We start from the raw sequence: 18,278 nt of genomic DNA, 5'->3' as shown, positions 1-18,278 counted from the left end.
TATAATAACATTGAGAGTTCCTCTAAGTTCAACATATCCTAAAACAACATGACGATTACTTACCACATGGCCGACTGGCTGTCTAGAAAATAGCCTGTACAGTTAGTTGCAAAAATAGATTATCAGACCTAACCAAAAAAGGACTAGGCATGAAATTTAATAATACTAAATCTAGGCGCAGCCCACCGATGTTTAGTCAGCCGATAGTTAGGCCCGATCTAATTTGTATAAAGAATCAATCAGTGTAATATTATGTGCCCTTCCATACATGCCCATACTGATTAACTGCCCGACTAAACTATCGGCCGACAAAAAGTTTGCAGTCTGCGCCTAGGCTTGTTCGTGAATCGTGATGTATTACATTATTTAATCGTATTTAAAGTTGAAATGCGTACCTACAAATTGGTATCCTAAGGTAGAGTCACTAAATTTACTATTGATAGAAGTTAACCAATAATTTTTTGACTCTAGTTCCTTTATCTGATCAAAGTACCAAAATTTAAATATCCTTGCACATTACTTAATACGCAAAAGTTTAAAATCTTATATCCGTTCTTCTTCTTCTTATTCGTTACGCTTTTTTTTTTTTTTTTATGTGATAGGAGGCAAACGAGCAGACGGATCACCTGATGGTAAGTGATTACCGTCGCCCATAGACACCCGCAGACCCAGGGGCGTTACAGGTGCGTTGCCGGCCTTTAAGGTAAAGATACGCTCTCCTCTTGTAAGCTTGCAGGTCGTATCCGTCCGGCGGAAACACCGCAGACGACAGTCCATTCCACAGTTTGGTTGTACGGGGCAGGAAGTACGCTTTTGGCAGAGCGGTCGTGGTCACGTTGAGGCGTTGTTCACATCGGTTGTAGAGGCGGATACAACTCTCCGCACGATCTACCTCCATCTCTCTCTATTGACAGACTGTCTGGTGCAGTCACATACGTTTGGTGCAGTCCGTTACATAGTTTAAAAGATCAAAGCACACAAAGTATAACGGGAGCCACACAAGGAGAATTTGCCACACTGCATGCGGTCTGCGGTCAGGACAAAGTAAACGCAGCCCGCATCATATATTATTACATTGACCGCAGACCGCATAAAGTGTGACATGTCCTTAAAGCTAGGCGGTGTGACTACTACTTTCTGGGGCTGTGACTAATACCGCTACTTTTGCATTTGACTGTACGTTGACAAATTACTTATTGGCTATGCGTTGCCAATAGTGGCTCAATTAGAAGGGTTTACGACCCGAGGCTCAGGACCGGCTATTTATAAATTGCCACCTGCTTGCCGTCGTCAGTTTAGTGTTTACGTAAATTTAATACTGAATGATTTATTTGGGAAAAGTGAAACTTGCATTAGCTTCTATATTCTAACCCTAAATTAATATTACAAATCACGTTAGTCCAGTTACTCACTATTTATTGCTTCGTTTATTTGCCACACTTCGTGGGCTTAAAACTAAATAGTCGTATGAACATAATTTGGGGTGGCAATATAGCCATTTAATTACAAGCTGAAATACTGCTGAATCTGTTATTTTTGTGTCCATTTGAGTTTCTAAAAGAACAATCATCTACATATTATAACTCAAAGGTGACTGACATAGTGATCTATCAACGCACAGCCCAACCCACTGGATGGATCGGGCTAAAATTTGGCATGCAGGTGGATGTTATGACGTAGGCAGCCGCTAAGAAAGGATTTTACGAAACTCCACCCCTAAGAGGGTAAAACGGGATCCACGCGTACGAAGTCGCGGGCGGCCGCTAAGTGCATTATAAATGCGCAAATCCTTCCAATGAAAATATTAACACAATGTGAAAATGAACTACCTTGTCGGATTAATCAATTTATCATGAACTTGTCGAGACATTCAAATACATACCTGAAAGTTTCCCAAGCAACAAATTCATTCAGATACAAAACAATAAACCAAACTTCAATTTCGCCAGAAATTGGATCCCAATAATTGGTACACAAACATTTGAATGCAAAATTTCTGGCAGTCATAATGTTCCGATATTACGCCCTGGCGGTGGGCTAAGTGTCAATAAACTATTTTAATGTTCTAGATAAAGGTACCGACGTACTACAAGAAGGGTCAGAGAACCCAGAAAATCTATATCACTTTTTAAAATGACTATTTACTGTCATTCACCTTTTAGAGACCTTTTTTCAATACAATGTGCTCGTTCGTTCGTTTCAGCCAAATGACGTCTACTGATGGACAAAGGCCTCCACCAAGGTTTTCCACTACTAGGTGAACCGACGATCTGGTAAAGGTCGTGGGAAGAACCTGGATGTGGGCAGCGCAGGACCTTTCATTGTGAAAAACAATGTGCTCAGATCAGAACAAAATCTTTGCTTCCTCATTTCAAATTATAGAGCTCATATTCTTAATCTTAACCTTTACCCGTTTCCACTTCAGTTTCTGTCTATTCAATATTAGTAATTTAAGTAAACCTGTCTTTGATATCAAAATGAAGTTTAGTGATAATTCCAGCAACTCAGTCTCAGTTTTCAATTGTATTTATTATCATAGAAACTTTAAAATTGCAATAATGAAGATTGCTGACATTGATATTATTTAAACTAAACATAGATTTATTAGTCTAAGAGTAGGCGCACACCGTTGATTTTTCGTCGGCCGATAGTTTAGTCGGGCTGTTGATCAGTATGGGCATGTATGGGAGTGCGCACACTACGCCGATTCGATTTGGCCGATTCTTCATACAATTTGAAATCAGGCACAACTATCGGCCAACTAAAAATCAACGGTGTGCGCCTACTCTAAATAGTGCAGCCAATTTAATGCCTCAGATTAAGGCTTTGTATTGGCTCCAATTCAATCTAGTTTTGAACTAACACAGACCTTCTGTGCTTAACTTTATCTGTAGCACTATCGCTCCGCCACCCGTATGCCATTGCATAATCCTACCAAATAAAGTGACACAATTTGGCTTACGTCCTAACTAAACCAGCGGCCATTGTTCTTTGCTGGATTATAAGGTGTTTCATAATTTGTTCCGCGCAAAGGGGTTTGAATTAATCTGTGCCAATAATTTAGTGCTTTTGTGGCAATTAGTAGTAGTATTAGGTTACGAATATTGTTTATTAAAATTACTAGCTTTCCGCCCGCGGCTTCGCTCGCGTGGAATTTTGTCTGTCTCAGAAAAACTTTGTCGCGCGCGTCCCTGTTTCAAAAACCGGGATAAAAACTATCCTATGTCCTTTCCCGGGACTCAAACTATCTCTATACCTAATTTCATCAAAATCGGTTCAGTGGTTTAAGCGTGAAAGCGAGACAGACAGACAGACAGAGTTACTTTCGCATTTATAATATTAGTATACAGGATGTCCCAAAAACAATGGATAACCCTGTAACCATCGATAGGCCTCGCCATGGCCCCCCTAACATCCAATTTTGACCCCAGTAAAATATCACCGTTTTCAAGATTTTCAAGTTTTAGTGCATTTTTAGAAAATTGCCACTTGCGATTACTTTTTCTCATGCCATTTCTACAAATGAGGATACTTTTCAATCTAGTTTTTTTCCTTATCACAAGGGATAGTTGGGCTATCAGAAGAAAAGATTAAAGTTCAACAAACTAGTTTAAAAGTATGAAAATTTTAAGAAATTGCAGAGAAGAAGGAAAAATTAATTCATTGTCTTGCACTTTTGATCAGCCATCGTGTAAAAAAAATGTAAGAAGACCATCGTGCCCATTACCTTAAAAACTTCCTTGGTTAATTGAGATTCTAAAAAGATTTCACAAGCCTATGTATTCTGTACTATTTTTATCTTATGGCTACTTGAATAGCAACTGGTATGAAAACTGCAAAAATGAGTTTTTCTCGTAATACATACTTAAACTAGGACTGCATAGTGGCATTAAATACAAATGGATAATTTTTAGCGTGGGAATTTTAATAAAGCAACATTTAATCATCATCATCATCATCATTTCAGCCATAGGACGTCCACTGCTGAACATAGGCCTGTACCCCAATGATTTTCATAATGACCGCTTGGTAGCGGCCTGCATCCAGCACCTTCCTGCTTACCTTTATGAGGTCGTCGGTCCACTTTGTAGGTGGACGTGATACGATGCGCTTTCCGGTACGTGGCCTCCACTTGAACCCTGTTGCCCCATTGGCCGTCCGTGCTGCGTTTTTGTGATTACTTAATTTTTGTTTTAAACCTTATAAATGTGCCTATAGACAGATATCCGTGATAATACACGGCTCGGAAACGTGGATTTTTTGGACAGCGTGCTATGGAAGGGGCTATGCTCGGGTTTCTTTATGAAATCGTATCAGAAATTAGGAGATCCGTAAACGACCTAAAGTCGCTGACATACCTTGACGGATCACCAAGCTGAAGTGGCAATGGGCAGGGCACAGTAGTTTGCAGAACTGAGGCAGCAGGGTTAAAGTGGAGGCTACGTACCGGAAAGCGCATCGTAGGACGTCCACCTACAAAGTGGACCGACGACCTCATAAAGGTAAGCAGGAAGGTGATGGATGCAGGCCGCTACCAAGCGGCCATTATGAAAATCATTGGGGTACAGGCCTATGTTCAGCAGTGGACGTCCTATGGCTGAAATGATGATGATGATGATGATTAAATGTTGCTTTATTAAAATTCCTACGCTAAAAATTATCCATTTGTATTTAATACCACTATGCAGTCTTAGTTTAACTATTACGAGAAAAACTCATTTTTGCAGTTTTCATATCAGTTGCTATTCAAGTAGCCATAAGATAAAAATAATACAGAATACATAGGCTTGTGATACCTTTTTAGAATCTCAATTAACCAAGGAAGTTTTTAAGGTAATGGGCACGATGGTCTTCTTACATTTTTTTTACACNTTCGTTTGATCATTCAAGTATGAAACAGACAAATGGTAGCTCCATTTGCATATATTAAGTACGTGTTACAGTGTTGTCCACGACAATTAGCTAATTTTGTAAGTAGTTTAAAATTAAAATCCATTAATCTACTATATGATACTTTATCTGGATAATAGGATCCACATTATGTAAGTTCTTTCATCGTAATATTTAGTTACTTAGAATTAGTTACACACGAGAATATATTAAATAAGTGGTTATTCGAAGTATATATGNATGGTTACAGGGTTATCCATTGTTTTTGGGACACCCTGTATATTCTAGAGAATACAATTCATTTTATATATTTGTAAAGAAAACCTATTTTGAGGTTGTCTTTGGTTTATTTTTCTTTAAGAGTAAAATGTCATGTCACACGAGCATGTCATGTGTCATGGAGATGTATTTTATAAATTACCGATAAAATGTTAATATTGTTTTAAATCGGTTAATGAAACGGAATAAGAGCTTTGAATGTTAATTCTGTTATTTATTTTCAGAAACGCATAAATGCTTTTATTTCGAACAATATCATTATAAATTTACATTCGCTGCAATTATTTCAAGAAAAATGGAGACGTTGAGATTTGACTTTATGGTGAAGCCAACGGCAGATGGAAAGTCAAACACCATTTGGATTGTATCAAAAATTTCAAACTAATGCGAGATGAGGAATTAAACATCATAGGTACAGGGTAACAATCGAAAACAAAGAGATGTAACTTGTATTGAAGAGGACTTAAGTAACAAAGACTACCAGCATAATGTTTGTTTAAATTCACAAAATGTCAAGATTCCTGATGTACTAGGTGACAAAAATGAAGAAAATTTACAAACTGGGGTATTAAAACCAGAAAACAGTTATGTAAATAAATGTGAAATAAATTTTAATGAACACATTAATGCTGAAAGATTTCTGTCAAGATTCCTGATGTACTAGGTGACAAAAATGAAGAAAATTTACAAACTGGGGTATTAAAACCAGAAAACAGTTATGTAAATAAATGTGAAATAAATTTTAACGAACACATTGATGCTGAAAGATTTCTGTCAAGATTCCTGATGTACTAGGTGACAAAAATGAAGAAAATTTTGGTTTACAAACTGGAGTATTAAAACCAGAAAACAGTTATATAAATAAATGTGAAATAAATTTTAATGAACACATTGATGCTGAAAGATTTGAGATATTTGTAAATCATCTTGACTTATACCAACAATCAGAAATTGATAGGAAGATAGCTCTGGAAAACACAATAAAATCTCACAATTATAATAAGAAGATATTCGACCAGCGTAGAAAAGACTATAAATTGGAAGAGGGAGATAGAGTCTACGTAGAGAACGGAAATCGATTAAATAGGAAGAAGATGGATGAATTGAGAATTGGTCCATACAAAATTTTGAAGAAGATATCAAATACAATCTATGCAGTAGATACCGGCCACCAGAAATCGGAATCAAATTTCTATCACATTACAAAACTATACCCAATGCATAATGAATGAACAATTACTTAAAATAATTGTTCTCTCCTAAGGGGGGAGATGTAAAGAAAACCTATTTTGAGGTTGTCTTTGGTTTATTTCTCTTTAAGAGTAAAATGTCATGTCACACGAGCATGTCATGTGTCATGGAGATGTATTTTATAAATTACCGATAAAATGTTAATATTGTTTTAAATCGGTTAATGAAACGGAATAAGAGCTTTGAATGTTAATTCTGTTATTTATTTTCAGAAACGCATAAATGCTTTTATTTCGAACAATATCATTATATATTTATAATTGATTTCTTTTGTGGTGTCTCGATTCACTGGTACTAAATTATTGAAGCGATAACAAATTATTGAAAAAGAGTACCAATTAGTTAATTTTACATTTACCTTGTTATACCTAGCCCAGCTAGCCATAACTTTATGTTTATTTACACATAAGTATGTGACTAGTTCGTGAGTTATGCTCTGAACAATAATATTTAATTTTGAACTGTTAAACGTCATTGTAATTTAAATAACATCACTTGGTTAAGTTATAAACACGAGTAAATCGAAACTATGCATTCATTAAAATTCATAAAAATCTATTGTCATTATTTATTACCTACTTATTTATTTATAACAGAGTATAAAAAACCAGCTCATCATTCTGCTATTGATCCCACGCGGGATTTAATCCCACAAAGCTAGTATTGTATTTCCGATACTCCAACTATCAGGATAGTCAACCAATTGCACAGCGTGGGCTATCCAATAACTTTTGCATCGGCAGTCAATGTTCGAGTGATGCACTTCAAAAAGATTGGTCACCTTACCTAAAAACTCGGGCTGAAATTCCCAATTGACAATGTATGACAAAATCGGCGCACCCAACGATATATCCGTCCAATTTGGCTCTGCTCCAGAATTACTGAAATCAGGTCGCACGTAGTGATGGTACTAGATAAAACATCGATAATAACGATAAAAGGACATTGTCAGAAACCGCCTAAAAACCGCCCAAAAACATTAACCCATCATAATTATTTTCTATTTTTTTTAATACATTAAGCACCCATTCATTCTAATGGACACTTAAGCATTGAAAAATTAAATAAATAAGTCTTTTAACGTTTATTCTATAATACTATTACAACTTCCGGACGTTTTGGTGCGTGGCATGGTCTAAAACCTATCAAGTTTCATAATTTTTGCCGATAAAATCTGTACGAGGCATTACCGTAATTTATTGCTGGGAGTCCATGTATAGTGATGTTCCTGCGGCCATCATAGACAATAAAATNCTCGCAACTCAGTTGTTCTACGGTAAAAAGTTGTGAGATCCATGTAATACCAAGTCCAGGCCAGGAAATCTTTAACGTTTTACATAAATATATTGACTTGGCCATCGCATGAAAACACGTGTAAATTAAATTATTTAGTGCGATGGCCAAGTCAATAATTTATGTAAAACGTTAAAGATTTCCTGGCCTGGACTTGGTATTACATGGATCTCACAACTTTTTACCGTAGAACAACTGAGTTGCGAGACTTGGTTTTTTTGACAAGTATTGTTTTTGATGGGATGAACTTGTCGAGACATTCAAATACATACCTGAAAGTCCCAAGCAGCAAATTCATTCAGAAACAAAACAATAAACCAAACTTCAATTTCGCCAGAAATTGGATCCCAATAATTGGTATACAAACATTTGGATGCAAAATTTCTGGCAGTCATAATGTTCCGATATTACGCCCTGGCGGTGGGCTAAGTGTCAATAAACTATTTTAATGTTCTAGATAAAGGTACCAACGTACTACAAGAAGGGTCAGAGAACCCGGATAATCTGTCACTTTTTAAAATGAATGCATTTGAAAGTCTATTATTTTATTTACTGTCACTCACCTTTGGAGACTTTTTCGTGGTCGTAGTCAGATCACAAAAAAATCTTTTCTTCATTATTTTAAATCATAGAGGTCATATTCTTAACCTTTAACCTTGTTTCCACTTCAGTTAACTTACTTCTCATCATTAGTAATTTAAATACTTTAACCTGTATTTAATAGCAAATGGTATTGTACCACTGAAGTAAATCAATCTTAGTTTTTTTATTGTTTTTATCATAGCATAGCAAACATTGTTGAAATTGATATTTGTGCAGTGATTAGTCTAAATACTGAAATTCATGCAATCTAAACTTCAGTAAGTATAGATTGAGGCTTTAAATAGCTATAATTCAATCGGGACACTTGAAACTTGACCTTCACTGGTTGGGTTTTTATTGGCGATCAAGCTGTAGATCCTGGTTACACAGGAGTTGCAGCGATGGGAACGAGAGGTGGGAATAGTCTCGTTGAATTCAATCNGTCCTTTATTCAAAGCCTAGTATTGTTCATTTGAACCACGCTTCTTGTAAGGATTTGGATGAATATCTACACCTTTATCTTGTATCTTATTAATTGCCTACAAACGATACATGTGTGGCGTACATCACTAGCTTCATGCAACTAAAACAATTAAATAAGGCGTATTTAAACTGAAGAATTAATTTTAAAAATTCTATTGATTGTAAGTACTAACGTTACAGCAATAGGTCGCTTATTATCTGACTTTTCAAGTGAAAAATCATAATATAAATTATGGTAGAAAATAATAGAACTGGTCATCTCTCCCGTACGGCCATATCTCTCGGTCTTACCCAACTTACTATAAAATCATGGTAAGTTTATCTTTGCGAAGTTGTAGGCTATAATATAACCTAGATCTGATCTTTGTATGATACTATGTCCTGTTTTCAAGGTAAATTTATTCATCGATAATGGATCTATCGATTCTCCATCATCTCTAGTCGCCCGTACACTTTGAAGCCGAAATAAACTAAAAGTTCATGGTGTGTTTACTAGTTAAATTGTACTATTCGTGATTGTTTACGAGGGGAATGTTGCACATTTGATTGTTTCAGGATAAACTGTGTTTACGGGGTGCTAATCGGTTTAGTAAATGGAATCGAATGTCTATATTACGTCTACTGGGTTTTATCGTAACGTGGATTGGTAGTAATTGCTTCACGTCTGTAGGTACTACATAAGGTATAGAAGGTACTAGGGATACTTTTAAAGATATTGAACCTTTGTTTTGATGCAGTTTATTTGGCTGTTATAGTACAATTTTTTAATGCGATGTGAAGTGAAACGATTGCGTTTATTTCGCTAAAGTTTAAACATTTTGAAGCGCCTCTTTAGTCTTTTGTATATTTAGGGATAGAGGGAAACCTTACAATAATTATACATTGATAAAAAAACCGCCACAAAATTATGTTCAAGTTGCAGTTCAAGCGTTTTTTTTTTAAATCACAGTAGTGTTACTGTGATTGCACGTCTGCGAGACGTGCAAAAATTACAGAATTCAATAAAATAAATGTCAAATAATTAAGAAATTGTCAGAAAGATGATACAAAAATTATAGTATCAATGTCTCTTAATAACTAGAATAACATTAATTGTCCAAATGTTTGTTCATGTTAGAGCGATCGCGAAGGACTAAACTTAAAACGCTCTTCCAAAAACAATATCAATTTGCTTAGTGACAGTCTCCATAACAATATGCAATGTGCTTAGGACAAACGTTGATACAACCTAATTACCTAATACGAGTACAGTAGAATCCCGATTATCCGGATCAATTAAAACCAGGGGTGTTCCGGATAATCGAAAATCCGGATAATAAAATCTTTTTTTTTTTTTTTTTTTATGCATAACAAGGCAGGTATTTGACCACAATCGCACCTGATGTTAAGTGGGATGCAGTCTAGGATGGTACATATCTGCCCTGTAAGTGCTTATTCACTCTCGCCTTGAAGAGGCCCGGATTATAGTTTTCGGGAAAGACAGCAGCAGGCAACGAATTCCAGTCCCTAGCTGTTCGCATTATAAAAGAGTCATCGAAACGCTTAGTGCGAGCTGGTGGAATGTCAACAATATAGGGATGGTACGCTAACCTGCGTCTGGTTCCCCGATGATGGAAGGGGGCTGGTGGAATTAATTCGTGTAATTCTTTCGCACATTCTCCGAAGTGTAGCCTGTAGAAAACCGATAGGGATGCTACCTTACGGCGATGGTCAAGTTCCTGGAGCGCCGCTTCAACAAGGGTAGGGCTGTCGATAAGTCTTCTGGCACGCCTTTCCACCGAATCCAAAGCAGCCAAATGTTTCTTGGCAGAGCCGTCCCAGAGGTGGCAGCAGTATTCCATGCAAGGTCGGATCTGTGCTTTATAAAGCTGCAGCCTTTGCTTCTTGGAGAAGTACTGCCTTGCCCTCGAGAGGATACCAAGTTTTTTGGCAGCAGTTTTCGCTATGGATTCGATGTACTCGCCAAAGTTCAGCTTGCTGGACATTTCAATGCCCAAGAGTTGCAGTCGCTCGGTGATTTTGACAGGCACACCTCGGAATGTTGGAGCCATAAGAAATGGACTTCGTTTTGCGGAGAACAGACACGCCTGTGTTTTTGACGCGTTAAATTGGACCAGGTTGGCATCGCCCCAATCAGAGACATCCTGAAGGGCCAAATTTAAGCGTTCAATTAAGGACTCACGACAAGACTCGACCTCACGCCTGTTGGCTTTTGCGTTGGATATATAATTGGCTGTCACTGTCGTGTCATCTGCGTACCCAAAGGTGCCGGGTTTGAGCAGATCGTTGATATGCAGTAGAAAAAGAGTTGCAGACAGCACCGAACCCTGAGGGACGCCAGCGTCAATAGGTTGTTGACTAGAAGTGTAGCCCTCAAGGACTACTCTTATTGATCGTCCCTCAAGAAAATCGGAGATCCATTTGCACAAGCCAACAGGGATTCCAAAAGATGGAAGCTTGTTTAATAGGCTGCCGTGCCAGACTCTGTCAAACGCCTTTGATACGTCCAGTGAAACGGCAAGGGCTTCACCATGTTTCTCAATGGCCTCGCTCCATAAGTGTGTGGCATACACGAGAAGATCACCTGTAGAACGACTATACCGAAACCCATACTGACGGTCGCTGAGTAGGTCATTTTCTTCAAGGTATGACAGGATTCGGCCATTGAGGACACGTTCCGTTATCTTGCAGAGTATAGACGTAACAGAGATGGGTCTGTAATTAGTTGGGTCAGCACGACTTCCCTTTTTAGGTACGGGCTGTACGTTTGCAAGCTTTCATGATTTAGGGACTAGTCCAGTCTCAAGTGAGAGTCGATACAGGCGTGTCAGAATAGGAGACAACTCCGGCGCACAGTTACGCAGGACAATTGCCGGAATTCCGTCGGGTCCACTGGCTTTATTTACGTCAAGAGAACGCAAGACATTTAAAACCTCTCTCTGCCGTATGCGGACCTCACGCATGGTGGAGGAGGCAGGGGATAATGAGGGTGGCGTTTTGCCTGCGACGTCAAGACGTGAGTTATCAGCGAACAGGGTGGCAAAAAGGTTCGCCTTTTCTTCAGCAGAGTGAGCCAGTGAGCCATCGGGTTTCAGCAGTGGTGGCAGGCTGGGGCGACAGAAGTTTGATCAAACAATAATTAACTTTTTACAATAGAAAGGGTTTTCAATACATCATTTAGAGTCTAAAAATCAAAATAATAGACCATTGGATGAATACATTTCTTTTAACAATGAACTAAGACAAAGTCCAATCCGTGTTACGGTGGCCGCGGCCTCCGTTTTTATCGGTCCAGACCCTAAATCGGTAATTAGAAACTGAAGAATGAGTCCGGATAATCGGATATCCGGATAATCGAGATTCTACTGTATAAGATTTAACCTTAAAATAATATGTCAAAAAAAACTTACGAGAGTCGATGATCTCCAAACTCCCCCCGATCAAAGTCTGTATCACTAGCACAAACGCCCACACACTGGTATCCCTCGCCATCATCATCATCACCTATCACCAGAAAACTGATCACCGATTCATCACATAAGCACACAGAACACATTTGCGTTGTTTAATTTTCCCAATTCTTTTCTCTATCACCAGTAATCTTTGGAAACACTCCAAATAACTATTTTGATATCGCAGATCTTCTTAGAGCACCGGAACTGGGTATCTGAAAAGAAAATATTATTTTAGTTATTACACTCGGTGAGTTTATTATAAATAATGCTAGCCTGGATATTAAGGACGGATTCTCTTTGAGTCTAGAAGCATTAAAGATTTTTGTTTAAAACAACCCAAGGCTGCATCAAATACTTAGTTCTAGTTCCGTTTGCATTTTAAGAAGTTGATTGATTATAAAAATGCTTTTGGAAAGCCTTTTTGCCGAAAATTAAATTATTTTATTGACTCTTTGACGCTCAAACAAAGTTTGATAACCACTTGAAAATATATTATGTCCCTAATTAACGACAAGCTTGATTATTTTGAACCATGTCATTTGTTTGGAAGGCTCAATGTTTGCATTATTTATCCCATAGTCTCTTGCAACATTCAGGAGAAGTGCTCACACTTCTTGGTGTGGAGTGGTCTTATTTTACACTGTCGAAACCGCTAGGCAAACTTCTCTATTTCCCTCCTATAAAATGAGATTGGATTTTACTTCTGCACTACAGACTAACACCCGTGTTCACAAACATTACTATGAAGTCTCTCAGTGCGCGTGGACGCATAGGGTGACACACGAACCAATCACAGAGCTCTATTCAACGCTGTGCGTTCGATTTGCTGCTTCACTTAAGCAGGCATCGTTTGTGAATACGGGCGTTAATGATCTGAGATTTTAATGAAATGGCGACTCTCCAAAATATGAACAACTATTGAAAATATTACCAATGTGAGAAACAGAACAGTTAAATCCAAAAAGTGCGGAACTCCTCATTAATTGCAACGCCAGAAAATTTAAACTAATGAGTGGTCTGCCTAAATTCAAATAGTAAACAATTTTTTTGAGTAAGTAACTGACGAAATGTAAACACCCGACGGAAATATAAGAAGTCAGAAATAAACGTAGTTTCATCATTTCATGAAGTTCTGATCCAAAAATACACTCGGCGCTATTCCTGAAAAATGATGAAGGAACTTGTACTATTTTTGTGCATCTTTCGTAATCTTTCTTGATGTTTGTTTAATTTGTTAATTTTCGTAGCTTAAATTATTAAATAAGCTTAGGTTCACCTGGAAATTAGGTCGGAAGTAGGTATTCTCTATTAGTAGAACTCAAATAAATATCTTGACTACCGCAAAAACTATCGAAAAATACAATTACAGACCTAAAAGTAGACCAAGAATGACGATGCTGGCAAAGGTGACTGATATTCTTCCGTCCTTTTTCAGCACCATCGGATAAGTTGTCCTGAAGTGGTGTTAGAGCAAAATAAATATTGGACATGTAAGTAGGTATACGTGCTCTAAAAAGTGCCTAATAAATAATGAATTTGAATTTGAATGATATCAAACCATGGTTATCAGTTAATTTTTATACAACTATCTGGCATGTGTTGCTTGAGCAGCTATTTTAACACCTTCGCTAATTCGGATAACGTTAACATGGTTCAATTTAGTGCCATTTCGGGGTAATAAATACCCGTGTATCGTGATGTAGTGGACACGCGCCGACAGTTATGTCCCAGGTGGAGTTATACCTCTACTAAGGTACACGTCATTGCTAGTATTAATAGGCTAATGATAGTGTTTGGACAATTTAATGCAAGATTACCTGCCTAAGATGTACTGGATGAATTTATGTAAGGTGAACATTCTCGTACTCGTACTTATAAGAGCTTTTTTTAGTCTTCTTTAGTCTAAATAAAAATGTTATTTTTGCATGTGTCTCTATGGCCTCCTAGTATAAATATCATGCCTTTCTATGGTTATTTTGATGGATAAATTAAAAATTAGGTACAAAGTATCAACATGTTAGTATAATATTCAATATGCAGAAAAATGTACCCGTACATCGTTAAAATAGTGGTCATTTCAAAGTACCTACTACAACTTTTTAATGGTTTCCAACAAAACACTGTCTCCAAGTGTGACATTATTATTATGCCCCATAAAAATGCAAGGAAAGTGAGATTCATACCTACGTTCTATCAAACAAAACGACTCTAACATGTACACACAGCTAAACAGTTTGAGCATACTATTAAAAATTCTCTTTCTCTCCCATATCCCCGTTCACTGTTAATATTAGGTACAATATTATACCAAATTAAATCCACATTGTCTGCATTCCGATCCTGTAACCCACCGCACCGGCAGTACTAAGTTGACACCTTGCTCGATGCGTCACTTCCCCCGAGCAATAATATCCTTGGCGGAAGAACGGAGAAGGAATGGGAAGTAGGCTCACTTTGTTCAAGGTTAGAAAAACATTGTTTTTGAAGAACAAAGCAGCTGGAATTCGCTGCCTGCTGCTGTCTTTCCTAAAGACTATATTCTAAGAGAGTGAATAGGCACTTACAAGGCAGGTATGTACCATACTAGACTGCATTTCACTTTAAATCAGGCGATCGCAGACACATACCTGCCTTGTTCTGTATAAAAAAGGTATCTTCAATCACACCGTGTGTGTGATGTAGTCTAAGATGGTACATACCTGCCCTGTAGGAACCTGCTCGCCTTGAAGAGGCTCGAATCATAGTATTACATAGATTCAATTTCAGGAATTTATTAAAACTTGTGATTGGTTTAATTTCATTAATTTAGTGCGTGACACTTGAAATTTCTAAAACTTCGGAATATAGCAGCTGAAACCATGTTTTTTTTGTTATACCAAAACGCAATGGATCTAATTTTGGTACTCCGCCAATGTTAGAAAATGCGTAACGATTTAAAATTTAAATCTCATTACTAAAATCCATTTGCTCAGAATAACAACCAAGAGAATAATATTTTTGCTCCAACCAACGTAGTATTTTAATTTGATCTTTACTTACTATACATTTTTGAGTTTGTCTTTTACTTCTTCTCAGCACAGGCCCATTTACTGTCCCGAAGCAATGGTAGGTTAAAAGTAATACTGAGACAAGTAAAAGAGCTTTTTATGAGCCGAATTTGAGTGTTTTATTAGAGTTTATAGCTTGCTGAATTCAATTTTATTTCTATTATTTTCTTTTTCTGTTTATTCAATTTCTAAAAACGATACCTATGTAAGAACTATTTGTGAAACGTCTTTTGGCAAAACCATTGTGCAGTGGACCTGCTTATCGCCCGTCCATTGTACCGGAAGTCCCGCTTCCCCCGAACCGTTAATTACCTTATTTAATTAACTCAAAATGCGGGACATTTAATAGACACGCTTTTTATGAAGCGCACTTTACACTTTTATGGAACAGCCGGTAATTGCTTTTATGCGCCTGAAATTTTTGTGGAAAATTATACGTCGTTAAAACTGACCGTTAAATTATTTAGGGCTCACCTACTGTTCTAAGGAAATACGGAGTTGGAAGGTGTAAATAATATTAGTATTTAAACTCTAAAACAGAGTCTTAAGGTCATAACACACTTATCGACCCGGAAAGGGATCAACACCGTATCTTCTTTCGCCACGCTGTAAACCGCGAGGCGATGCGTTTACGTTACGGTTCGGATAAGTGGCGTTGCGTAAAGGTCAAAAGTCAAAGTCAAAGTCAAAATTTCTTTATTTGTTTGGACTAATAAATAGTTCTTACAAATCGTCATTTTGCTCTTAAGGAGCCTCTACATGTCTCATAATCTTTTTACCCTACCAGCGCTTCGAGACCAACATTTGGCAAGTGCTGAGAAGAAGCGCCGCAACAAACTCAGTCANTCGGCTACGAAAGCGTTCTTTCACCGATTTTTTGATGTCTTCTACCGATATACCTAACGATTCTGACATACCAAGATCTCAGTTTCGGAGAGAGATTTGAGTGTCATTGTCTCAGAAAGTTGTTTAATGTTTGTTCTATACACATAATAATAAGAAAATCATCTAAAACACCTGATCCACTGATTAACGGCCCGACCCAACTATTAGCCGACAAAAATTCAAAAGTCTGCGGCTAGACTTACGAGGCATTTAAGTAACAAGTCTTTCCCTTTGCCCCGTCTCCACTGCTCCACTTTTTGATACCCATTCATTTGACGTTGACCTCGTAGCTTCACTCCAAAACGTTATTTGCCCTTTCAAAGCAAAAGTGCACAGCCATTTTCTGGCAAGCGTGTTCTATTTGCTTTATCTTAATCTCTCATCGGGTAAATGCAGCAAACGCAAGTTTCGGCCACAAAAATACGATACATGTAGGTGTCATGTTAATTAATAAAATTTTAACGACATAAAATAACTGGGTCTTCAAATGACTCTACCTACATTTATTTCAGTTTAAACTCTTTAATGCATCAATAAAATTCGATTCAATTTTATTGCTCAGTCAAACAATTCTGTGATAGTAAAATTATAAGAACCGATGTCCAATGTGAACAAAAGTTTTTTAAGGCCTTTTATCGATTTTGCGCGATAAGTCCATACCTTTGTCGTCTGAAATCATCGATAAGATTTTATCACGGTGCGCATCCTAGCCCAGCTGTAGTGTAGTTTTAGACGGTCGTTGCCTGATAAGCCCCATCCTTTCATTGGGTAAAGAATGGGCGCCATGAAACACCGAAACTTACTGATATCATCAGCCTAAATTAAATTCAGGGTAACTAGCATTTAAATAGGATTTCAGTATATTAAATAAACATTCCCAAACAATTTATGGAGACATGGAGAGATACCGTTTTATTAAAAAGTATATCAGATGATGTTGTGTATCGTGCCTATTGATTAATTATTTATTGTTCCTTTTTGCTTTAATTGCTTACGCTAGCTAATAAGATTAATTGGGTAAATCTGAGCCTGGCACGTGAATATTGTCATTGTATGTGGAATCAATAAATTAAATCATATTACATAAATGTGCTTTATGTACTTTTTTAACGTATAAGTACCTTTTTTTTTATGTGACAGGAGGCAAACGAGCAGACGGATCACCTGATGGTAAGTGATTACCGTCGCCCATAGACACCCGCAGACCCAGGGGCGTTACAGGTGCGTTGCCGGCCTTTAAGGTGAAGGTACGCTCTCTTTTTGAAAGCTTGCAGGTCGTATTTATCCGGAAACACCGCAGACGACAGTCCATTCCACAGTTTGGTTGAACTAGTATTATATTATGCTTTACCTTCTTCAACCTTTATCTTCTTCTTGTCGTGTCGACAACAAACGTCGTACACACAGTGTCAGCCCAAAATACAAGAGTGGCGTTGTCAGTAGCCTTCATCAAATCTTTCTGTGTGTAGTTGTTTGGGAACGTAGGGCACGACATCATGACAATGTGCTTCGTCAACTGGGGAACGAAACCACACTTGCATTCCAAGTTTGAGCCATCCAAGAACCAACAACCTTTATTAAAAACCATTTACATATCAAAAACTATAAGTATCAACCCCTATTGAGTTCATAAAATTCTCGTCTCAAGAATACCAATGTCGTCAAATCGAATGAGACTGGCTTATGAATCTGGATGACATCGATCTCCGGGCCACAGCCCGTTAGTAGGTCGACGAGCCAAAGACATCTAGGTATACAGCCTGACGTTATGACGTTCGGTCCGTCCAGCTAATAAAAGTAAGCAATTTCCAGTAGGATGTCTAGACTAGTCCGCTTTTGTTACGTCGGTTTAACGAATGTTCCGCTTTGACGATTGCTTGTTAACTTTTTATATTGATGTGCTAATGATAAGAATAAGAAGTCGTTGTAGGTAGGTACGTCTTTATTTAAAAACTAGCGGCCGCCCGCGTCTTCGTACGCGTGGATCCCGTTTTACCCCTTAAGGGGTGGAGTTTCGTAAAATTCTTTCTTGCGGAGTCTGAGTCAGTCAGTCAGTCACCTTTGAGTTATACATATGTTACTGTAAAAGCTCGAATTGCAGTAAATCCTAAGA

The 18,278-nt window shown here is 37.7% G+C and overlaps 1 protein-coding gene across 1 annotated transcript in view; it reads right to left on the bottom strand.

The window, feature by feature from the left end:
- Window positions 1–12,385, bottom strand: part of LOC114364906 (nephrin) — a 111,278-nt gene extending 98,893 nt beyond the window's left edge. Inside the window, exon 1 of the mRNA XM_028321266.1 lies at window positions 12,189–12,385. Within this exon, the coding sequence (XP_028177067.1) occupies window positions 12,189–12,279 (91 nt within the window). The 5' untranslated portion in view covers window positions 12,280–12,385. The remainder of the gene's footprint in view (window positions 1–12,188) is intronic.
- Window positions 12,386–18,278: the final 5,893 nt, after the last annotated feature.

Source organism: Ostrinia furnacalis, unplaced genomic scaffold, assembly GCF_004193835.3.
Source record: "Ostrinia furnacalis isolate ACB-3 unplaced genomic scaffold, ASM419383v2 OfSCF7487, whole genome shotgun sequence".
Taxonomy (NCBI): Eukaryota; Metazoa; Arthropoda; class Insecta; order Lepidoptera; family Crambidae; genus Ostrinia; species Ostrinia furnacalis.
This window is presented reverse-complemented; position numbering and strand designations above follow the sequence as displayed.